Source organism: Peromyscus californicus, unplaced genomic scaffold (genome assembly GCF_007827085.1).
Source record: "Peromyscus californicus insignis strain IS unplaced genomic scaffold, ASM782708v3 Scaffold_24__1_contigs__length_46423439, whole genome shotgun sequence".
Classification (NCBI taxonomy): Eukaryota; Metazoa; Chordata; class Mammalia; order Rodentia; family Cricetidae; genus Peromyscus; species Peromyscus californicus.
In genome coordinates, this window is record NW_026294535.1 from 2,932,924 (window position 1) to 2,957,672 (window position 24,749).

The 24,749-nt window shown below is 44.2% G+C and overlaps 1 protein-coding gene across 1 annotated transcript in view; it reads right to left on the minus strand.

Moving 5' to 3' along the window:
* Window positions 1–1,466: 1,466 nt before the first annotated feature.
* The window catches only part of Bpifc (BPI fold containing family C), a 56,751-nt gene continuing 33,468 nt past the window's right edge, over window positions 1,467–24,749 (minus strand). The window contains exons 9-16 of the mRNA XM_052753756.1: window positions 23,801–23,977; window positions 22,114–22,167; window positions 20,592–20,762; window positions 19,782–19,849; window positions 8,579–8,621; window positions 4,414–4,477; window positions 3,178–3,254; window positions 1,467–1,873 (exon numbers count right to left, since the gene is read on the minus strand). Coding sequence (XP_052609716.1) covers window positions 1,751–1,873; window positions 3,178–3,254; window positions 4,414–4,477; window positions 8,579–8,621; window positions 19,782–19,849; window positions 20,592–20,762; window positions 22,114–22,167; window positions 23,801–23,977 — 777 coding nt within the window. The 3' untranslated portion in view covers window positions 1,467–1,750. The remainder of the gene's footprint in view (window positions 1,874–3,177; window positions 3,255–4,413; window positions 4,478–8,578; window positions 8,622–19,781; window positions 19,850–20,591; window positions 20,763–22,113; window positions 22,168–23,800; window positions 23,978–24,749) is intronic.

Here is a 24,749-nt window from a genome sequence, read left to right on the forward strand (position 1 = left end):
CTTGAATCTGGATCAGGTCAACTGCTCTAGGGAATACATAGCTTGTAGTTCACAGCCCCACTAGTGAAGCAGCTGAGCTAGACAAAATACTAATGAGCAGCAAGCACATTTGACTTGCAATGTTTCAGGATGGAACTGTGGACACAGAACAAACATTTTCTGTTACAAATGCCTGCCCTGCAATGCCCTGCAAAGGTGAATAAATTACAGCTGCTGTGAATCGCTGGGGTTCTTAGCCTAGCTTTGTTTGGAGTAAGCCTCCTGTGGTTGTGCCTTTAAACACACTCGACTCCCACTCCGGTGCAATAAGAGAACTTGCACTGATTTGTTTCTAGTCCCGTTTCCTGTGAAGAAAAGCACAGTAGCTATCAGGAAGACTTGGGCTCAATTTCCACCTATGCCATTACCAACCTCTGTGTGATAAATTCCTCTTAACCTCTGTTTTCTCATCGATGAAATGGGATCATAATTCTCCATAGAGTGGCTGTGAAGGTCACAGGAATGAAGCTGGGGGAACAACCAGACCAGGGCTTTACGTACTTAACAGTTCTCTTCTATCCCCCCAATAACCTAAGCAGTAGACAAGCAGAGGGTGTGGTTTCTGTTCACTTTTACATACCCATCCTGGCTCTCCCATCCTCTCCCAGCTGTGAACCATCCAGCTTTAGTAAGCTGCACTGCCATTTCTGTTCAATCCTTGAGAGGACACATCCTCAAACAAACAACACAGGATGATCACAGGGAGACTTAAGAAGCTAGCAACTCCCTTTTAATATTGATATTTGCAGAACATCAGTCTTTGCCAAAGTTAAAAACAAGTCTTTTCCGTTTTTTGTCATATTTTATTAAAATAAATTCAGGACAGGAGCTTTCACACACAGAGACTGACATTGATAGAAAACAATTTTAATTAAGCACAGGGAAGTAATAGTAAACATAAAACACAAAATCCAGCTAAAGAAGAAAGTCTCTGAAAAGCTGACATGATACACACACACACACACACACACACACACACACACACACACACACACACACCCCTGGTCAGATCTACATCCTCACTCTTATCCACAGGTTATAAACAGGCACACAACATGGTTACATACTGACATACATATTCCCTCCTCCCACTGCCCACACACACACACACACACACACACACACACACACACACACACACACACACACACACACCCCTGGTCAGATCTACATCCTCCCTCTTATCCACAGGTTATAAACAGGCACACAACATGGTTACATACTGACATACATATTCCCTCCTCCCACTGCCCACACACACACACACACACACACACACACACACACACACACACACACCCATGGTCAGATCTACATCTTATCCACAGGTTATAAACAGGCACACAACATGGTTACATATTGACATACATATTCCCTCCTCCCACTGCCCACACACACACACACACACACACACACACACACACACACACACACACACACCCCTGGTCAGATCTACATCTTATCCACAGGTTATAAACAGGCACACAACATGGTTACATATTGACATACATATTCCCTCCTCCCACTGCCTCATCCCTCTTCGGCCCTTTAACTCAGCTGGCCTCCTCACTCTAGGTCTCTTAGGGCTCCAGAGAGAAACTATTTCACATGGGCTTTTTTATGTCCAGGGTGCATGGCCTTCACCTTCAGGCTTACAGTTTCCATGGGACCCAAGGTTGTTTACTTCCTGGAGGGTTTTGTGAACTGGCAATCAATGGGTTGGCTGTTCTCTCCATGGTCCGTTTACCAGGTTCAGACCTCCCCAGCTGTGGAGATTTGGCTGTTGTTTTGAGGATGTTTCATGTGTCAGGTCAGTAGAAATCAGAAGGAAATCCTGAAAGTATGCAGAATGGAGACAATATTAAATGAAGGGCATATCTGGGTTTGCCGGGGGGTTGGAAAGTTTCTTTGCCAGGCCCTAAGGCATCAAGACTTTCCTGCCACCTGTACCCTATGGGAGGGCCCCTGATGCAAAAAGAGGCCATTCTGGATCACTGCCGCTACATATGACTTAGGTAGAAGGGAGTGGAGAAGAGGAAGGCTGGGAGGTAAGAGGAAGTATGCAGTAGTGGGTAGGTGGGAAATGCTTTCTGAAAATCGTTTCTGCTTTCCAAACCACAACAACAAAATGCAGAAAAGAAGGGGTGACAGTATCGTGAAGTTACTTAATAACCATCTTCCAGGAAACAGCGTTCACTAGGGCCCAAATCCTGACATTGGTTGAAAGCATCAAGAAGCCAGTCAGCAGGGTTCTTAGCTGGGGTGGTGTCAATGCAAACTATCCCTCAGCCTCATGTGTTTAGAAACTTGGTCACCAGCTCATGACACTGCTTTGGAAGGTTGTGGAACCTACGAGGTGAGATCTTGTTGAAGGAAGTGTCTGGAGGTTTTATGGTACACTGCTTCCTAACTTCCATGAAATGTGACCAGGTCTCTCATGTTTCTGCTGCCACACCTTTTCCTGTGGTAGTGGACTGTATCCCTTGGAGCTGTAAGCCAAACAACCCCTTTCTCTGTTATGTTATATCCTGCCAGGACACAGCAACAGGAGAAGTAACTAATATACCAGCCATTTTCCTTTCTACCTAAGACACTAAACTTCTCTGGGTCTACTTTCCTCAGAAAATGGGATTAATGATCTCAGCCTTACAGTTTGTCTGGTGAACTAAAAATACTTTTAGAAGTGTTTTCTTATACTGTGGAGTGGTTAAATGTGACTTCAAAGTGAAATTAGACTTGGTCTGACTTTTAAATTTTTCATTGTTAATTATAAGCTTTAATAGCTGGATGGTCTGTTTATTAAACTCCTTGGTCTGGTAAAATTTGAAGGAAAGCAAAATAAAACATAATGAGGGGATGGAGAGATGGCTGTGTGGATAAGAGAACTCCCTGTTCCTGCAGAGGACCTGGGTTTGATTTCTAGTACCTACATGGTGTGACTCATGATTGGCTGTAACTCCAGTTCCAGGGGATCTGATGTGGCACCAGGATGAATATGGCATACATACACACACTCATGCACACACATATCCACATGAAATAAATAGCAAATAAATCTTTAAAAAATAAGTGATGAACAAAACAGGAAGCTTGTCTACTATGAAAATAAATAGGGAAGTCGAGAATTCAGAATCTTACCTCAAGAACTTGAATGTCTGAATTGACAAATGAGATGTTGTAGGGGTTGGGGAGAGGAAATCCTTGCTGCAGTTTTGCTACAATGTAGAAAAAAGGTGGAAGGTAATTGGGCATGAGCATTGACTTTTTTTTTTTGAGGGGGGGACAGGTGTTTTAGAAAGAGATGAACTAGAAGCTTTTTAATAGTTTATCTTATTGTTGTTCCTGGTCTTGTTTTAATTCAAAGTGATCTGTCCCTAGCATTTTGCTGGATGAATTAGTAATTAATTTATATTCAGTAAAAATGTGCCTGTAATTATGTATATTTGGATACTAAACGAAATAAAACAAAACTTTCCATTTTCTCCCATTTAAGTACTAACCATGCCTGACTATGCTTTTCATTTTCGACACAGCCATAAAAGACGTATTTATAATAGTGGGTGTACTGCGTGTATGCGTGTGTGTGTGTGTACAAGCATGTGTGTGAACATGTGTGTGAAGGACAGAGGATAACCTCAGCATCATTCCTCACTTTCATCCACCTTGGTTTATTGTTGCTTTTGAGATGGGGGGGTCTCATTGACCTGAAACTCCCAAGTAGACTAGGCTGGCCAGTGAGCCCCAGGGATCCACCTGTCTCTGCCTCCATCAGCACTGAGATTGTAAGTATGTTACATTGTGCCCAGCATTTTAAAAAATGGGGGAGGGGCATTACTGGAGGATTGAATTCAGGTCTTCGTGCTTTTAAGGAAAAAATTTGCCAACTAAACTATTAGTCTAGCCCATTATTTTGAAAATTCCTAATTTGTAGACTTGGAAACATTTTGTGTCTAATACAAAAAACATTTTAACTGAGCCAAACTCCAGATGCTTTGGTTTGTAAGTCATTGTGGATGAGGGAGAGAAGCAGGACTGTCATTCATTAAAATGTGTCTTTCCAGACAGTAATCCCAGGGAACATTATATCATTTCTAGTTGACCTGAAGAAGATTTTACTGTCTAAGGACAGGAGTTTTGTCTCTTTAACTCAAGGCAAGGTAGCCTTTCTTGCTGAATGTGTAAATAGCGTTGTTAGCAAGCTTACACCTGTTAACTGGTTTCTTCAGCTCTTAATACTGTACACTGCAAAGTTCTGGTTCTGACCCAAATTCACAATAACACTCTAAACATACAGGCACCAGAAGAGAAAGTTCCAAACAAAACCGCAAGTGCAACCAACCCCAGAGTCCCATAGTTTTTTAAAGAATTCCTTACTATTAGCCAGTGGGAGGACTCCAAAGTGAAGAATGGAAGACAGGATATTCTCAAACCTCACGACCTAAAATGAAAAAGCAGACTTCATCGGTTGCCACATCAGATCCCTGAAAGCATCATGCCTGGTTTGGGTGTGCAAGTCCCCAGGACTCAGCTGGATAGAAAGCCATGTCTGGAGTTTCCCTGTGGGAACGTGCTAGCTTTGTGGAAAGCCATGCCACACGGGCTCTTCTCTCCCTGGTGGGAGAGCGCTTGTGTTTCCTTTTACACTGGTGATAATGAACAGAGACCCAGGACGGTAGCAAATGTACCGGTTTCGGTCAGACCAGGCAAACTGGAGAGCTAAGGGGTTCCCCAGTTGTCAGTCTTCCCTGGGCTTACTGGGAACCTCACCCCAGGGCCTCCCTTTGCATTGCATCATCCTCCAAACTTCACAGCATCACCAGGACACCCACTTTATCTTGAGTAAACTGGTATTTGGATATCCTAGGCAGTGTTGCTCTCTGGAACGATCCAGGTATTAAAAGCAAATGGAGGTGGAGGAGGTGGCTCAGTAGTTAAGAGCACATACCGTTCTTTTAGAGGACAGGAGTGCACTTCCCACCACCCATATCGGGTAGTTCACAACTGCCTGTAATTCCAGCTCCAGGGGATCTGATACCCTCTTCAGGACTTTGTGGGTACAGCACTCACACATGCAGATAAACACACACACACACACACACACACAAATAAATCTTGAAAACGTAAATGGACCTGGATGAATGGAAACTCATTTAGTAAATACCTTTTTATTTTTTGGCTGGGATAGGGTCTCACTATATAACCTCAGACTTGGGAGTCCTCATGTAGCCTAGGCTGGCTCTGAACTCATGTTCTTATTGGTTTACCCTTTCCTAATGCTGGGATTACAGGTGTTTGCCACCACACCTGGATCAGCGAAAACTTTTTGGGCATCCTGAAGTCAGTCTAGGATGTCTAGGCTTCTCTCTCTTGTTTTATTTTCCTCCAGTTATTTTGTTGTATTGGAAGAATTATTCAATCTTCCAGGGCCTCAATTCCAACAACTATAAGATGAAGACAATAATAATCATGACCATAATCACCACCACCATCATCACCACCATCATCATCATCACCATCACTACCATCATCATCACCACCACCATCATCATCACCACCATCATCACCACCACCACCATCATCACCATCATCATCACCACCACCACCATCATCACCACCATCATCATCACCACCACCATCATCACCACCATCACTACCATCATCATCACCACCACCATCATCACTATCACCATCATCATTATCACTATCACCATCATCATTATCACTATCACCGTCATCATTATCACTATCACCATCATCATCATCATCACCACCATCATTATCATCACCATCACTACCATCATTATCACCACCACCATCATCATCATCACCATCATTATCATCACCATCACTACCACCATCATCATCACTATCACCATCATCATCATCATCATCACCACCACCACCACCATCATCACCACCATCATCACCACCATCATCACCACCATCACTACCATCATCATCATCACTATCACCATCATCATCATCATCATCACCACCACCACCACCATCATCACCACCATCACTACCATCATCATCATCACTATCACCATCATCATCATCATCATCATCACCACCACCATCATCATCACCACCATCACTACCATCATCATCATCACTATCACCATCATCATCATCATCATCACCACCACCACCATCATCATCACCACTGCCATCATCACCACCACCATCGCCATCATTACCATCATCATCACCACTATCATCATCATCTCTACCATCATCACCACCACCACCATCATCATCATCACCACCACCATCATCATTATCAGGAGATTGTCATAGATTGTCAGAATTAGACAAGTTAATACTGTGCAAATGCTAGGGAAGAACCATTGCCATTTTTCTGAAATGCCATGGTCAGTACATTGTGTTATCAATGCTAGGCATTTCGATGGGATTACAGATGTGCATCACCACACTCAACTTTGATACTGGCATGTCAGACTTCAGAGACTGGCATGAAAGGTATGTCTTAAATTCCAGTGTATGGACTATATTGCTCCTGAATCCTAATCTCAGAATTCTCCTTGCAATGAAACATCTATTTTGGCCTCAGCTAAATTCGCTGACTTGACTAACATCCCCAGACTTGGTCCTGTCTTTTTTTTTTAATTATTTAAAAAAAATTGTGTGCATTTTTTTTTTTTTGGCCTACATGTACATCTGTGTGAGGGTGCCAGATCCCCTGGAACTGGAGTTATAGACAGCTATGAGCTGCCATGTAGGTGCTGGGAACTGAACCTCTGAAAGAACAGCTGGTGCTCTTAACCTCTGAGCCATCTCTCCAGTCCCCTGGCCCTGTCTTACTGCCACCTTTCTGTTGGATGTGGCAACAATGAATTCAGTCCTTGTCATCTCCCATGCACTGCCTCTGGAGAGCTAAGTGACCTGTCTAAGAACACACCGCCAGTAAGTGGGACTTCACTCTTGCAGTCTGGCCTCAGAATTAATGTATGAAACTATTATGCTTATTCTCCACTTACACAGACAAACGAACCAGTTCTCATAAGTGCAGGAACAATGGCCACCATTTACTTACTACCTACCACCTACCACTGTAGATGTGTTGAGTGAATTGGGCTTCAGCAGATCTTCTCAATAACTCTGAGTGATCTCTAGCTCCATACCTGCTCCAATTGCCGATTCCTATTTTTCTAAATTATTTTCAATACATGCACTGTATATTTGTTCACTATTTGCACTCTCAACTGGCTGCAAAAGTGTATATATATATATATATATATATATATATATATATATATATATTCACATATTCTAAGACTGGGTTCCATATAGCAGCCCTATTGATACTTTGGGAAGGATGTTTTTTTTTTGTGTGTTTGGGGGCTGGCTGGTGTGCTATGGGAAGCTTAGAAACATTTCTGACATCTGTCCCTATGTCGCCCTTCTCCCCATCCCAGGTCATGAGAGCCGTGGTCCCTAAAGGGCTAAGTGGACCCCAGAGGAGAATCACTGCAGAGAATTTTAGTGCCATGAGGGGGAACATTTTTGTCTTGAACATTGCTATGCTCAGTAAGAAGTTGTAAATGACAGAATGACATTAAGAACCAAAGTTCACATATAGCTGAGCATGTGCTAGGTAGAGTTCTACCCAGGAGTTTTGATACCAAAATCCGTGTGATTCCACCCTCTACGATAGCACCAATTGTGAACAAAGAAAGGCATGGACTTGGCTGACCTTTTTGACGTCTAGGAGTCTGGACATTCCAAGTTACTTGTTGGGGTGTGTAGGGATTTGAATGAGAAATGTCTCCCACAGGCTTGTGCATTTGAACACTGGTTCCCCTGTTGGTGGTGCTGTTTGGAGGTTATGGATCCCTCTAAGTCTGGCTGGAGGAAGTATGTCACAGGGGGCGGGCTTTGAGAGTTTATAGCTTCACCCTATTTATTTCTTGCTTATTCGCTCTACTTCCTGTGTGTGTATGGAAATGTGCCTCTGCTGCCGGACCATGACATCCCTGCTCTTATGCACCCCTCTCTGAAACCATAAGCCAAAACGAACCTTCCTTCTATAAGTTGCTTTTGGCCATGGTGTTTTATTACAGCAACAGAAAAGAAGCTAAGACAACATGTCTACTCCCAAGCTGGATGTGGGCTGGGTGCCTTTGAAGAATGCACTTAACTATGGAATTCTGAAACTTAAATTTAACTCTAGAGGATCATTTCATCTAGGAATCAACCCCCCTCCCCCACATGAGAATGCCCAGCTTTCTAGCATCACACACAGTCTTTCCAGTTCTTTTGCAAGCCCTGTAATATAAGTAAAAGTATATTGCTAAGCTAATGGGCTTGATAAATGAGTACCATGAAAGCTCCAGGTTCAATCCCCTGTACTGCAAAATCAACCAAACTCATGAACAAGAAAAAAAATTCAAAGCTAAAACTATGGAGAAATCAAGGACTCGGAGACACAGAAAACCACACACACAGGCTGCAGTACAACAGAATTCTGTTTCTTGTGCCTTTTTCGGGGCACCTCGAGAGCTTGTATTCCTCCTACCTTAGCATCTCTGTGGCTGTTCTCTGGCAAAGTGAGGCGGAATCTGAAAGGAAACAGGAAGAGGTTAAAGGAAGGCAGATTTATAGGGGTGGAGAGATGGTTCAGCACTTAAGAGTTAAGAGCAGTTTTTGCTCTTGCAGAGGACCAGGGGTCAGTTCCCAGTCTCCCACATGGTGACTCCCAACCAGTCTGGTCTACAGAGCAAGTTCCAGGACAGCCAGGGAAAGAAACCCTGTCTCAAAACATAAACAAAAACAAATAAACAAACAAAAAAGAAACAACAACAAAATAATATGAAACAACACAACAAAAAACGAAAAGTACATTTCTCTTTCTCTCTCTCTCGATAAAAACAAATCACTACTGAAAAATCCACATATAGCCGGCCTCCCATAGATAATGTGGTAAAAGGCTCAGCACTGTGCCTACCGTATTCTTACTGCACTACACAAATGTGACCCTTCAATGGTGAGCAGATGCCCAAGGCCAGGGCATAACTTTCCTGCTGCTCTACTCCTTGTCAAATATCAAGACATCAGAATTGTCTCCCAGTTTTGCTAAGGGCTCTTCCTGAGATACAAGCTTCACTTTTTGTATCCAATGGTAGGGGAGATATGAAGAAATAATAATTAGTGGGGAAGACACGTTCATTTTGAAGAAGGAAAAACTGAAGTCAAAAGGGAGCAAACAGCAGACTTGGGATAAAAACCCAGACACCCCCAACCCCCGACACACACCTCAAGACAAGATCTTTTTATGAAGCCCAAGCTGGTCCTGAACTCCTCAGCCTCCCAGTGCTGGGATTGCTTCCATGTACCAATATTCCTGGCTAGAACCCAGTTCTCTCGACGTCCATCTCGTCTTGCATCTTCTTAGCTTTCTGTGGCTCACTTTTGCCCAGATCTGAGCCTCATATCTATTTCAGCTTTCTCCTGAACTCACCTGTCTCTAGACTTTACCTTCTTCAGTCCGTCTTCTGTGCCACATCGAGGGTAAACTGTGTTATGGACATGTCTGATGAGGACACTACCCTGACCAAAATTCTTTTTTTTTTTTTTTTTTTTTTTTTTTTTGGTTTTTCGAGACAGGGTTTCTCTGTGTAGCTTTGCGCCTTTCCTGGAACTCACTTGGTAGCCCAGGCTGGCCTCGAACTCACAGAGATCCGCCTGGCTCTGCCTCCCGAGTGCTGGGATTAAAGGCGTGCGCCACCACCGCCCGACAAAATTCTTTAGTGGCTGTAATAAAGCCCAAGTCACTTGCATGGAACATGAGACTTCCTTCTACCTTGGCTCCCAGTTGCCTCTTCAGTATCAACTATTTATTCTTTTGAGTCTTTAATTTTGTCCTCATTAACATCGAACTGTGGGATGTGATGCTATTTTATTCACCAGGCATTATAGAATTAAGGTTTAAAAAGGTATTGGTACCAAATGCATACCCAAAAATTCTGAAAAAAATACACATTCACATAAACTAACATTATGGCCACTGGTCAATGCAATTTAACATCCATAGTGAGATGTTTTTAATGTTGGCTGCATTTGAATATATGTAATGTACTGGCAGAGTCTCCGAACACTAGAGGGGCTGAGGAAGATCTTATACCTGAGGTATTTCCTTTCCTTACACATTTCATGATGTTTTTGGCTTCTCTGTCATTACTCAGGATGTTTCCTGTTTTAGGACTGGGTCCTTTATCTTTCTCTTTCATTGGTTAACTTTTACTTTTTAAAATTATAACATTAATTATTATTGTTACTTTTATTATTATTATTATTATTATTATTATTATTATTATTATTATTATTAGTGTGTGTGTGTGTGTGTGTGTGTGTGTGTGTGTCTATTTTGAGGTTGGAGGTCAACTGTTGGGAGCTGGTTCTCCCCTTCCACAGTGGTTTCTGGGGATTGAACTCAGGTCCTCAGGCTTCCAGAGCAAGCACCCGATGAACCATATTGTTGGACTGGTCAGCTCTTTTGAATATCTTCTCTGCTACGTCTTCTGAGAATCTTTCTGTGACTACATTTAAAAAAGCAGATTCTCAAGGAGGTATCAACTGATTATCAGCTAATATCATGTTAGTAGAAATTAGGTGTGAGATAGCTTCAAACTCATACATAACAATAAAAATCTGAAAACCTCTTAAATCTGGCATGGGTCAGAGATCATGTCACTGGCATTGGTCCTGGAGGATTCACGGGGCATCTTTAAAGTCTCTGCTGAGGAGATAGGAGGGAAGCGCTGCCCCCTGACCACACTGTCTCTTAGAATAGGCAAACCCACTCTGGTGTCGAAATCATGTTGGAACACATAAATCTCCTTTCTTTCCTGAAGCCATGTGCGGACATGCCAGGAGCACCAGCTAATGACAGCACGTGTCTGGAAACATGTAAGTTGGGCTACCTCAACTTCTCTCACACGCTCACAGCTTCCTTTGCTAGTGGATTCTTGTCTCTAGCTGCAGAGACACTGGGAAGACAAAACCACTGTCCTGGCTCTGAAAAAGACAATCCCAACTCAGACCATGAGGTGATGCCTGGCTTTGGGCTTTGAACTATCTTCTATTGACTCTCTCATCTGATATTAAAGTGCAGCTACTGAGAACAAACTCTCACTGCAGGGCCAAGGAGTTGTTGGGAAGGAAGTGAGCTCAATCTTGGGCTGGAGGTGAGACAGAGTGACAACGTCACGTAGTATGCCTGTGTAACTGAGTTGCACCCCTAGACACACACACACACACACACACACACGCACGCACGCACGCACGCACGCACGCGGGTACATGGATAATATAGCCCATTCAAAAAGTTCTAGAGAAAGTGTATTGCCTAGATTGAAAACCAGAGTAAAACTGCAAACTCTTAAGCATAATGAAAGGTCATTTGTGATCTGGGTCAATGTGGTGAGATCGGCATAGGAAAAGCCAAGAGGCAAGGTCAAGTGCAGAGCTCCTAACAAAATCACCCCTTCAACCGTGTGCCAAGGGAAACAAGGAAAATCAGTGCTACTACCCAATGCCCTATGTCCTGTTTCTGTCTCAGTCTGAAACCAAGAACTTCTTAGGGGGTGAGATCCAGTCTTAATGATTGTATCTTAGTGCTGAGTACATATCTCAGTACATCCCAGCACTAATCATGACTTCATCTGCCTACTCAGAAGATGTTTCTTGAGCACCTAACACATGTCAGTTAAGGGGCAGGTGCTGGAGATGACTGTGGTAACAATCAGACTCAGCTAGAGTTCTCAGAGAGCTCACAGCCTGGTGGGAGGTGGGGCATTATCAAAGAATCCAACGATTAAAGTTTAATTACAAATTGAGACAAACGCTCGGAAGACAAGAAACAAGTCATCGAGTCATGTGACAGAGGCACTTGACCTGGCTTGGTAGATGTATGAAGGTTCCCAAGGGAAGACCCTTGAGCTGAAACAGCAGGCGTGAATAGAATTTAAAAGGAAAACTGGAAGGAAGAGGGAGGGGGCCTGGCAGAGGCCCCTTGAGGGAACAGAGCCACAGCTAACGGCACTGGAGAGGCAGGCGAGGCTGCCCAGACTAGGCGACCTCACCATGTGGAATTTGATCTTTAGTCTAGGAACAAAGAATCCATGGAAGGTTTTGAAGATGAAAGATGACGGCTATGGCATGGAGAGACAACTGATGGCCAAGAGCTTCTCAGGTGCTCACCATGCTCAGCCATGTGAAGAATTTAATTTAAATGTGATGATATAATGTGGACACCGATGTTCTTCTGTGAGTTTACAAGGGTGCATGTGTGTGAGAGAGAAGTGGGCATGGGAGAAGGCATTCGTGGGGCAAAACAAGTTGTCCTTTGAGGGAAGCGTTCCATATGCACCTCTAGAAGGACACTTCACACCCACTAATCGCCTGTTCCTCTCCCAGCCTAGGTAGGGACCATTGCCCTTCTCTCTGTTCTCTGAACCAAGAGCAGTACAAGGCACAAAATAAGTGCTCAAGAAATCCTTGCTGACTGCATGCAGAGACAGAGGAGTAGACAAAGGGGGTGGGTGGGGAGTACTAGCTGGGACAGGGGATCCCTTTGAGATTGAAGGAATCTAAAGGAAGTTCTAGGAAGATGGGGAAGCCAGGGTGGGGGACACCAGGGTTGGGGGTTTGGAAGCCAGGCCCAGTAGTTGAAGACCGTACAAGCCAGAGCACGGTGCTTTCCTCCACGCTTTGGGCTCCCCTCTTTCTCTGACCCTCCTTCCCATGTTTGTCATTGTGCTTCTGCTTCTCTGGGGCTGACCTCCTAGCAGAGATCAAACAGCTTGGCTTTTTTCCCTTTCCTCCTTTGGGAAGCTGCTGAGATTTACAGCTTGTCTGCTCCAGGGTCTTCCTTTTAAACTCTAATACAGTTGCCCTTGAACCTAAAGCTAAGCTAAACCAAAAAAAAAAAAAAAAAAAAAAAAAGAAAGAAAGAAAGAAAGAAACAAGAAACCACCCACCAGGCTGTGGGTGTGACCTTCAGTTACAGGTTTTGTGGGAGAAATGCCCTCTTAAGAATTAAGAATTCCCCAGTGATGTAACCGTAGTTCCTCCTCGGTGGCCTGGAAATTCTCCGGAGAAGGATCTGTATAGAGTTTCCTCCTTTGCCAAGAATCCAAAAGCACCCTAACGATAGAAACTGCAGACACATTCTATCTGGACATGTGTTCCTGATGCCTCATGTTGGGAAATATTTACCTGCCCAGCCTGTGAGGAGGAGAGCATTTGTGTTTTCTGACTACATTGCTTGGGAGGGGCTGTAGGGTGTGTGTGTGTGTGTGTGTGTGTGTGTGTGTGTGTGTGTGTGTGTGTGTGTGTGTTGATGAGTAGGGCATTTGGGAATGTCCAGAGTCTTCATTATAGAAAAGTTAAAAATTGTTCCAAAGTTAAGTGAATCAACAATAATGTACATTTGATTACCTCAAGGTGTTTTGTATATGTGTGAACACATTCCCTATGTGTGTACATGTGTGTGTGTGCATGCGTGCTCACATGTTGAAGGCCAGAGGTCAGTGGTGGTTGCACTCCTCTGTCACTCTCCACCTTATTTTTTGAGGCAGGGTCTCTCACTGACCCTGGAACTCCCTGATTTTGCTAGGCTGGCTGGTCAGGGAGCTCCAGGGACCCTCCTGTCTGCCTCCTTTGCTCTGGGGTTACAGACATTTACCTGACCAGCTTTCTCTGTGTAGTTTTGGTGCCTGTCCTGGATCTCGCTCTGTAGACCAGGCTGGCCTCAAACTCACAGAGATCCGCCTGGCTCTGCCTCCCGAGTGCTGGGATTAAAGGCGTGCGCCACCTCCCATCCCGCATCTGACCAGCTTTTTTTTTCTTTTTTTTGGTTTTTTAAGACAGGGTTTCTCTGTGTAGCTTTGTGCTTTTCCTGGAACTCGCTTTGGAGACCAGGCTGGCCTCAAATTCACAGAGATCCACCTGGCTCTGTCTCCCGAGTGCTGGGATTAAAGGCGTGCGCCACCACCGCCCAGCCTGACCAGCTTTTTATGTGGGTTCTGGGGATCCTCCTGTCTTCAACACTTCACTGACTGAGGCGTCTCCCCAGGCCCTGACTGCCTTGAGTTTTACAGATTGAGGATTAGGATTAAGTTATCTGAATGAAGACCAAGAAAGAGAAAGTATCATTTAACTTGGCCTATGGATGAACAAAATATCTACTATGTGCTAGAGATACCTCCAACACAATTCTGTTTGGCTCAAGAGGCTCCATGACAAACAGTAGGAATCTGCTGTATGATGTGGAGGGCCAGTGTTATAGCTTTTAAGGCCATTCTGACTTGTCATGCCTCTGGGGACCAATTTCCACATCTTATGTGGTCAAACTTGGATCCTGGAATGTGAAGCGAGGATTAACTACCAGGTGTGTGGCAATGGTTAGGCTCTGTGCAGGGCTTCATACCCATCACCTGATCCACTCATGCATCAGCTCTATGCAGAGGTGAGAGGTGTGATGTTTATCTGATGAGGAAACTGACATTTAAAGCTTAAATAGCTTGCTTCAGGCCACATAGCTACCAAGTAACAGACAGAATCCAAGTCCAGATGCAGCTGACTGCAGACACTGAGGTTCTGACTAGACATTCCCCGAGAGGTCAAGCTTGTTACCAGCATCCCTGGCTGTCAGTTTCTTTTGTCCTTTCCTCTGACTGATTCCAGTGAGAACAGGGCTGTGTGCCTTTTCTGTCCAGGACACTCGGTTCCACGTCTTCTCTTTCGCCTTTCAGCGCTTAGTATTGAGAAATGATTTATTGTCTCTTTCAGTTTTGCATGACACCAGGTTCACGGGTGTCTTGATCCAGACAACCATATTTATTTCCTAAGTCCCAGGCCTAGGTGCCATTTTCTGTGTCTTAGCTCTTCCCTATGCCAAAGGCAAGATAACACTGTAGTTAAACACCCACGGCTTTGAAATAGGTTCTGGTCCAATCACTGGGCAGCTCTGTGACCTTGAGGGTAAGTTATCTAAGCTCAGGGACCATCAAGTCACCTCTAGGTGCTCACTTATCCTACAGAATTACTGAGCATGGGTGTTAGGTCATGAAATGGGGCTGTGAGATTTAAGTGACATGTTTGGTTCTATGCTGGGTCTCTGGGCTGTCCTGCCTCTGGTTCCTGGCCATCCAGGCAGGTGTGGGCTCCCTCTTGTGGCCCTTTTCCTCCTACTGGGTTGCCTCGTCCAGTCACGATATGATATGAGGGTTTGTGCCTTATCTTATTGTAACTTGTTAGGCTGTGTTCAGTGGATATCCCTGTGAGGTCTTCTCTCTCTCTCTCTCTCTCTCTCTCTCTCTCTCTCTCTCTCTCTCTCTCTCTCTCTCTCGGAAACAGAGGAGGAATGTATCTGGGGGGAAAAGGAGGTGGGGGAGTGACTGGGAAGAGTGGAGGGGGAGGAAATTGCTGTCCCGATGTAATGTATAAGAGAAGAACAAAAGAAAAAAAGATTGAAGTCAAGTAAAGTGGGTGCTGTGCTGAGTGAGGGACTCGGGAGGGAGCTTTAAAGCTCAGCAATAAAGAGGAGTAGAGGATGGTGTCTCCCACAGAGGAGTGAGGGGTTCTCAACAGGGACACTCATGAAATGATTTTTGTAGGGGCTAAAGGGGTAGCTGAGTGTTAGAACACTTGTTTAACATGCAAAGCCTTGAGTTTGATCCCTAGCAGAGAGAGAGAGACAGAGACAGACTGGGGGAGAGAGAGAGAGAGAGAGACAGAGAGAGAGAGAGAGAGAGAGAGAGAGAGAGAGAGAGAGAGAGACAGAGACAGAGAGAGAGAGAGAAAGAGAACGCTTTGAGCAGCAAATAGACACATATTATGGACTCACAATGTCACAACCTCCTAAAGCAGGTTTTATAAGAGCATCATTTTATGGAGAAGGAACTAGAGATCCAGAGAGGTTAAGTAACTTGCCTGAGACTACACAGCTGATCAATGGCAGTGCTGGGACCTAAACACAGCTAGGCATGCTCTCTAACTCATCGTAATCACACCCCCTCAGGTTTGTGATGTCTGTATCTCTCACAGCCAATGCCAAGCAGCTCAGCCAGGGTTGGTCAGAAGGCCACGGTATGCTGGGAGTTTGGAGACACTGTATTGCCTGGTTCCTCCCCTTTGATGTCTGTCTCATGGATTCCCAATCACGCCTCGCCTTTCCGGATGACTCTCAGTGACGTTGGCCACAGACTAAACCAGCTCGGCCTGAAAGGCAGACTGGAGTGGAGGCGGGGCAGGGATGTGGGGGGCGGGGCTGCCGCTCCCACTGCTGAGGACAAGACCGCCTTGCAGCACAGCCTGGGCAGCCTTGCTAAGCTGTTCTCTGGTTGGGTGGCCAAGTGAGGCCTGACCCACAAACCTTGCCCAAGCCGGCTCAGTGCCTGAGTTTAATACAGCATCTTCTGCAGGAGCCACCTTCAGACTCCTTAGTTTCTACTCTGACATTCTTCATAATTTTTAAAAAATCTTGTGTGTGTGTGTGTGTGTGTGTGTGTGTGTGTGTGTGATATGCTCATCTGTGTGTGCACCTGTGAAGGCCAGAAGTCCATGCCACATGTCTTCCTCAATCATTCTCTATTTTACTTATCTATCTATCTATCTATCTATCTATCTATCTATCTATCTATCTATCTATCTATCTATGTATCTATGTATCTATCTATCTATCTATCATCTATCTATCACCTATCTAATTATCCATCTATTTATTTGAGACAAAGTCTTCCACTGACCTTGGAACTCATTGTTTTAGCTAGTCTGGTTGCAGCAAGTCCCCAGAATCTGCCTGTTTCTGCCCCTCAGCCCTGAGGTTAACTGTGTACCACCATGCCCACAAGGGTGGCTGAGATTCAAACTCAGGTCCTCATGCGTATTCAGTAAGCACTTTTCCCACTGAGACACCTTCTCTGCCCTTCTTCATAATTCCTGAAGTAGGAGAGCTGCATTTTCCTTTCTACCCAGGTTTGACTAAGACATCAGGGCAGTGGAACCTCCCAATCTGCGAATCTCAGGGAGACCTACGGCACTGAGTGACGAGGCAGGAGCCCTAATTTCAGTGTTCATCATCACGAGGGCAGAGTAATCTCAGGACTACAGGAAGCTGGAAAATGGGATGGTATGAATTTAGTGGGTTAAAATCCATTTTAAAAATCATTCCCTTAAGTAACCATAACACTGGCTCCTGGCTCTCTTGGTTGCTAGGAGGTGTCAGAGAGGCCAGGATCCATGGGAGCAAAGCAACCAGCCCAGTCCCCCTGACCAAGCTTGAAATAACCACCATTATGGAATCCTTCCTTTGGAATCTGCCAGGAACATGGAGACCTGTCAAATCCGGGCACTGTTTACCTTATCCGAGCACCCGTTGCCAAAGTCAGCAGTCTCATCCTGCCCCTGCCATCAGTCAGGTCTCCAGCCTCTTTTTCTCACCTGCCCTCTCTTCTCTGTCCCTGTCACCTCAGGTCTTAACCTGTGCTCACAGTCCCATGCTGAAGCAGTTCAGTCTGAATTTTCTCCCGCCTTCATTTTGGTCCACGCAGATGCTGAAGAATCTTTACCTCTTCATTCGCCTGCTCTCTGCTCTCCATCCACTGGCCTCTCAGAACTGCCACCTTGAAAGTCACCCATTATGGCTCTCGGTATTATCTGCCTGACTCCCTAGAAAAAGGGCCACCTTGGGGTCTCCAGACAATTGAGAGTGTTGTGTTTGGAGGCCCTTGTTCCACAATAATTGTTTTTGAAATTATAATAATTATAATAATTGTTTTGAAATTATTGTTGGTATAAACTTAGTATAATAAATTCTGGATTATATTTCTTTTCTTTTCTTTCTTTCTTTCTTTTTTTCCCCCTGGAGCTGAGGACTGAACCCAGGGCCTTGTACTTGCTAGGCAAGTGCTCTTCCACTGAACTAAATCCCCAACCCCCTGGATTGTATTTCTTTAGGGTCTTATTTCAAGGTACTTGAATGTATTGTCCTTGGTCACTAACTCTGGTGAACTCTGGACCCTTCTGAGAAGTCAGCTGTACTTGGAGGGTAAGTTTGAGTAAAGAAGCCTTTTCTTTGTGTGAGCCTATTCTACAGGTACCCTTTCCAACTGGGTTCCTCTTATTGTAAAACAGTATAGCATAATGACTATTTTAATGAAAAACTCCAATCTCCCAATCTCATAATCTTGGATCCTGATTTTTTTTGAGGGTGTGATGGCTGATCTAGTTTTCTGTCTAGGTATGAAGCTTTGCGTTGTACAATTGGTCATTGTATTTATGCAGTTTTGTATTCTTTTTCTACTGAACACGATTTTATTGTAAGAGTTTTCTGTGTTACTGCAGTCCTGTGCCTAGCCATTAGGTGGCCTTAGGAAGGTGGGCCGACTTTCTCCTTTTGGTTTCTCAGTTCTTTTCTGACTGCTTTTGTTGCCTCCTCTTCTTCCACGAGTTTAGTCTGGGCCAATTCATCTGTAAACCCCCCCTTGAGTGACAGCGGACTTTGAAGATGGTGTTTAGTGACCTGTATGTGGGAACTGTTCATGTCCCTTCACACCTTACCACCTCTTCTGAGACTAGCTAGGTCATGGGACAAGATCTTGTTAAATTCTGTGTTCTAGTTATAAGACCCAGTTGTCAGAGGAGGGTGCTGGATCAGTCCAGTTCTACTATCCTTTTTTTTTTTAGATTTATTTTTTTATTATGTACACAGTGTTCTGTCTGCATGTATGCCTGCATGCCAGAAGAGGGCATTAGATCTCATTATAGATGGTTATGAGCCACCATGTGTTGCTGGGAATTGAACTCAGGACCTTTGGAAGAGCAGTCAGTGCTCTTAACCACTGAGCCATCTCTCCAGCCCCCAGTTCTACTATCTTACACATCAGGAAACTGAGACTTAAAGTGGAAATGGTTAGTAGACTTGTACTGACTAGTTTTATGTCAACTTGACAAGCTAGAGTTATCTGAGAAGCGGAGACCTGTAAGATCAGGTTGTAAGCAAATGTGTAGAGCATTTTCTTAGTTAGTGATTGGTGTAGGAGGGCCCAGCCCATTTTGGGTGGTACCAACCTATCTGGTGGTCCTGGGTTCTATAAGAAAGCAGGCTGAGCAAACCAGTAAGCAGCACCCCTCTGTGGTTCCTGCCCTGTTTGAGTTCCTGCCTTGGCTTCCCTCAGTGAACTGTAACTTAGGATATGGAAGCCAAATGAACCCTTTCCTCCCCAAGTTGCTTTTGGTTACGCTGTTTTATCACAGTAATAGTAGCCCTAACTAAGACAAGACTTGACCGTGGCCATAAGGCCAATGAGAAGGGATTTGAAACCTGATCCCTTAATCTCTAAAGATGTACACTGCACCTGAACATCCCCGTGCACCCCTCTTCTCACAACATCCCCATTCGGCATACTCCTCCTCGAGTTACCAAGAGGAACTGTAGTCATGACTAGAATGGGTGCTGATAGAATTGTCTTTACAATGACCTTCTTCTTAGTTTATCTTACTGTTGCTCTCGTCAGAAGAAGGAGAAAAACAGAAGTGCAATTTTCCTTTCCTGAGTTCAACTTTTGAAATAATCTGTTCTCTTAGAGGCAGAGTACCAAGCTGACTCACAGCCCCATAGTGGTAAAGTGTTTGTTTTCTCAATGGTCACTTTGTCTTTGGGGAATGTTCACTCATTCGTTACCAAGGTTTCCAACAGTCAAATCCATTGATCTTACCTGTTCAGAGACAAGGAGCAGATCAGTTTTTGTCCCAAAATAGCCAGGCCAACACTGGTACTAGCAATCTGAAGACAAAAAAAACCTTGTTACTGCAGTGAGTGACTGTCCATCTGGACCACAAGTGTAACAGCTCCACTCTCAGAGTATAACGGAGACACCACAGACCCAGTGTTCCCTCTTATTCAAAAGATCCTGGTAAGAAACATCTCTGCCTCTGGGCCAGCAGCCTGTGAGCGTATTCTAGCACTTGGAAGGTTGAGGAAGGAGGAGGAATGAGTTCAAGGCCAGAGTGGACCACATGGAGAGAAAACTGTCTTGCAGGGAAAGAAGCTAAGTGTAAAGATTTCTTGCTTGAGTGCTTCTTTTAAATTCGTTTTCTGGCAGTGCTGTGGATTAGACCCAGGTCTTACGCATGCTAGGCCAACAGTCTACCACTGAGCCATAGCCCCAGCCCCTCTTGAGCTTTGCTTCCCCTAATCATGTGTGTGATTTTGTTTGACTTCATTGTACTGTTTTTAGCTTTAATTGATCAGGGGAAATTGACTTGATTACAGCTCTCTAATGTAAGTGGAAGAGAGCATGGGAAGTAGCGGTTGGTGAGATATTTTACACACAGGCTCATGAGCTCTTCTGTCTCCATATATGCTGCTTCCACATATGGGCAGGTGGGTCTGTTTTAGACAGTCCCAGTGTCTACTTAATTTAGGAATCACCCTTCACCCCAAACATCTAGAGGCTGCTGGCCAGTGATTCCCAGCAGGAACGGACTTGGTGCCCAGAGGCTGCCCCCCATAACCCCAGACTCACAAAGTCCATGGAGACAATGTGCTCGATGGTGGAGTTCTCCAGTTGAGTGAGCATGATGACAGCAGCTGGGAACTCCAGGCTGAAATTGTTTGGGTGTAAGTTGATCACAGGCGGCCCTGTGGCCATGATCTGCAGCATGAACGGCTGGGATAAGATGTAGATCTCTGCAATCTGTCCCATTCCAGGAGAGAAACAGAGACAGAGAGTCAGGGCCTGAGGAGCAGAAACCACAAACCTGGAGTGGCTTGTGCTAAGGAAATCTTGCATCATGCAGTTAGAACAGAAAGTACCTCTTACTAGGAATAACAACGTGCGTTTGCTGAATACATCCTCTGTGCCAGCCACACAACCAGGGACTTTATCGTCTCTTATCTACTCTTTGTAAAACTCCAAGGCAGGTTCTATCAGTAGTGCTGTTTTGTTTTTATCATTTATTTATTTAGTTGTTTTTGAGACAGGGTTTCTCTGTGTAGTCCTGGATGTCCTGGAACTCACTCTGTAGATCAGGCTGACTTTGAACTCAGAGATCTGCCTGACTCTGCCTCCCAAGTGCTGGGATTAAAGGCGTGTGCCACCACCACCCGTGAGGAGTGCTGTTCTATAATGAAGGTTGAGTTGTGGACAGGCTAAGTGCTTTTCTCATATTTCTCACAGAATAAACTGTAGAACTGAACTTCAAGACAAGATCTATCTGCTTTGAGTGCCTTTCTCTGGAGCATCTTGGTCTTCTGAGGCAAACTTGAGCCTATAGGCCCATTGTGTATGATACCTGGAACGCTATGAAGGGGTGATATTAATAGTTGTTTTACTAAAGTCACGTGTAATCCCAGTACTTGAAAAAATGACTGAGGAGGATCAAAAATTAAAGACCAGCCTGGGTTAAATATTGAGTTCCAGACCAGCCTGCACTACATAGTGAGACCTTACCTATAAATAAATAAATAAATAAATAAATAAATAAATAAATAAATAAATAAAGTAAGTAAGTAAGTAAGTAAGTAAGTAAGTAAGTAACTTAAGGATTAAATCTTCCATTCAAGCCAGTAATTTCTATATTTAAGTGAATTATTTTAAGGGTGGTGGAATTTTCCAGATTGATTTTTTTTTTACAAACTTACAATACTTTTAGTTATATTTTAATGGACTTTATTTAGGAAATATTTCTGGATATTTAATTAGGAAGAAAAAATCTTGTAGGATGGAAAGATAGCCAAGTATGATGGCATATACCTTTATATCCCTTTAATTCCAGTACATGGGAGGCTGAGGCAGGAGGATTGCAAGTTTACCCATTTTATATATTGAAACATTGTCAAGAAATGAAAGAGGAGGAGGAAGGAGAGAGAGGAGGAAGAGAAGAGAAGCAGGAAAGGAAGAGAGAATGGAAAAGAAATAAAAAAGAACAGAAAGATGGATTAACTTATGCTTGGATCAAAAGAGAATGTAGAAAATCCAAGAGTCTCCTGGAAGTGACTTCAGTGACAGTACATCCATCACTGAGGAGCAGAACTTGAGCACTCACCTTGGAGAGCACACTGCCAATTCCTTGAGTATTTTGATTGAAATAGTTGGAAATCTACAGAAAAGAAACACTACGTCACTGCAAGACTTTTAGAAAAGATTTATTTTTTCATGTAATATATATATATATATATATATATATATATATATATATATATATATATATATATATATATTTATGGGCGTTTTGTCTGCATGTACATTTGCACACCATAAGAGGACACTGGATCCCATGGAACTACAGTCATAGATGGTTGTGAGCCACCATGTGGGTGCTGGGAATTGAACCCAGGTTCTCTGGATGAACAGCCAAGTGCCCTTAACCACTGAGCAATCTCTCTGTACCTCACTGCAACATTTTGTCTGGGTTGTCTTTTCGGGTAAAATGTAGAATTCTCTCTAATGTGACCTGTAAAGAGGTGGAGCCACAAAATGTTTAGGTAACCTCATTTTATAAAGGCAAGAGACTTGCCCAAAGTCACAGTCCTTTAGAGAAATCCCTTCTTCACTGGAGAACACTGTCTCATATATGCACAATCTTTATGCAAACATTCTACAGTCACTAGCAGTAAGTCTCAAGTTATTCTTCTCATTTTCAGAGCTCCCCAAAACGTAAGTTGCTTAAGTAATTTACTTGGTGAGCATTTTTTTCAAGTCTAAGACAGCTGGTGTTGCTGTCCTCACTATGCTGAATGTAAGGTTCACAGTAATGTGTACAATTATGATGGCCAGAAAGTGAAGATTTAAAATGGGTGCTTTTAGGGAATGGAGAGACAGCTCCGTGGTTAAGAGCATTGATTGCTCTTCCAGAGGACCTGGGTTCAATTCCCAGCACCCATGTGGCAGTTCACAACTGTCTATAACTCCAGTTGCAGGGGATTGAACACTATCACACAGGCATACATGCAGGCAAAACACCAATGTACACAAAATAAAATAAATCATTTAGAAAATACATAAAATGGATGCTGTTTGCTGACTAGCCAGAGAGGGTGTTCTTGTGATAAAAAGAGAGGTGATGGTGGTGCTGGTGCTGGTGGAGGAGGTGGTGGTGGTGATGATGATGGTGGTGGTGGTGGTGGAGGTAGTGGTGGTGGTGGTAATGGTAGTGGTTGGGGTGGTGGTGGTTGGGGTGATGGTGGTTGGTGTGATGGTGGTGATGGTGTTGTTGTTGTTGTTGTTGGTGGTGGTGGTAGTGGTAGTGATGGTGGTGGTGGTGGTGATATAACCCAGAAGCAACAGTTGCAGAGCACTTACTCTATACTGAGATTTTTCTGGAAGTCGTATATGTTTAAACCCTTTAGTGACCATTATGACTCTAAGAGTGTGGGACCTCAGACCTCTTTCTCAGATGAGGAAATCAACACAATCCAAGTAGGTTGAACTGACCAAAGGTCACAGATGATAAATGGTAGAGAGATAGATGTCCTTCTATTAGTTAAGATCATTCTAGAATAGTGACTAGATATCATGAAGAAGACTAAATTAGAAGAACTGGAAATCCAACAACCCCCTCCCCAAAATAATAACAGCACCCATTCCATAATACTTCATTCATTATCTTTTTTGGGAGTGATGGTATAAAAAGGCCCAGGAATCAAAACTGTGACATAAAGTTCACAACAGGACACTTTAAAAAGAAAGACTAAAGACGGTGGGCACAGCCATCACCCCAAGGCTTTACTTACCTCCTTGGTGGACAGTGTGACCTCAAGAGCCCCAGTTACAAAGTGTGCAAAGGATGCAGATTTAAAGAAATACTCGGAGATGCCAATGAAGAGCATGGAGTCCCTGTTCTCTGGAAGCTCAAAGGGGGCTGGTAGGAAGGGAGGGTCAACGAGGCTTTCCAGTGGGTAGAATGCACCCTGTGGGAAGCAGAAATGAAGACCAATTATGAGGTGAAAATGCAAATGTATCACAAAGAAGCCGGGACCTCTCAAGTCCAGATAAAGAAAATCCCAGACACTCCTTGGTAAGGAGAAAAGCATAAGGTCTTTAGGCTCCTTGGCTATGTTTCAAAGCTCTGCGATTAAAAAATATTTTCAACAATATGTATGTGTGTGGGTATGTACATGTGAGTGCAGGTGCCCTCAAAGGTCAGAGGCATTGGATCTCCTGGAACTCTTACAGGTGGTTTTGAGCCACCTGGCATGGGTGCTGGGAACAGAACTCAAGTCCTCTGTAAGAGCAATATGTACTCAACAACTGAGCCATCTCAACAGCTGAGCCATCCCTCCAGCCCAGAGCTCTGGAGCAGCATGTACTCAACAGCTGAGCCATCCCTCCATCCCAGAGCTCTGGAGCAGTATGTACTCAACAGCTGAGCCATCCCTCCATCCCAGAGCTCTGGAGCAGCATGTACTCAACAGCGGAGTGATTCATCCAGCCCAGAGCTCTGGAGCAGGGTATACTCAACAGCTGAGTGATGCATCCAGCCTAGAACTCTGGAGCAGTATGTACTCAACAGCTGAACCATCCCTCCAGCCCAGAGCTCTGGAGATTCTTCAGCACATCTACATGTATCTGTTCACTCTCCGGTGTTATTCCTGGAGAAGCTCCGAGCTAGAACTTCTCTTAGGAGGGAGGTCCAGTCAGGTAAGGCACACCTCTGAATAGCTCATGAACTAGCCTCCAGAG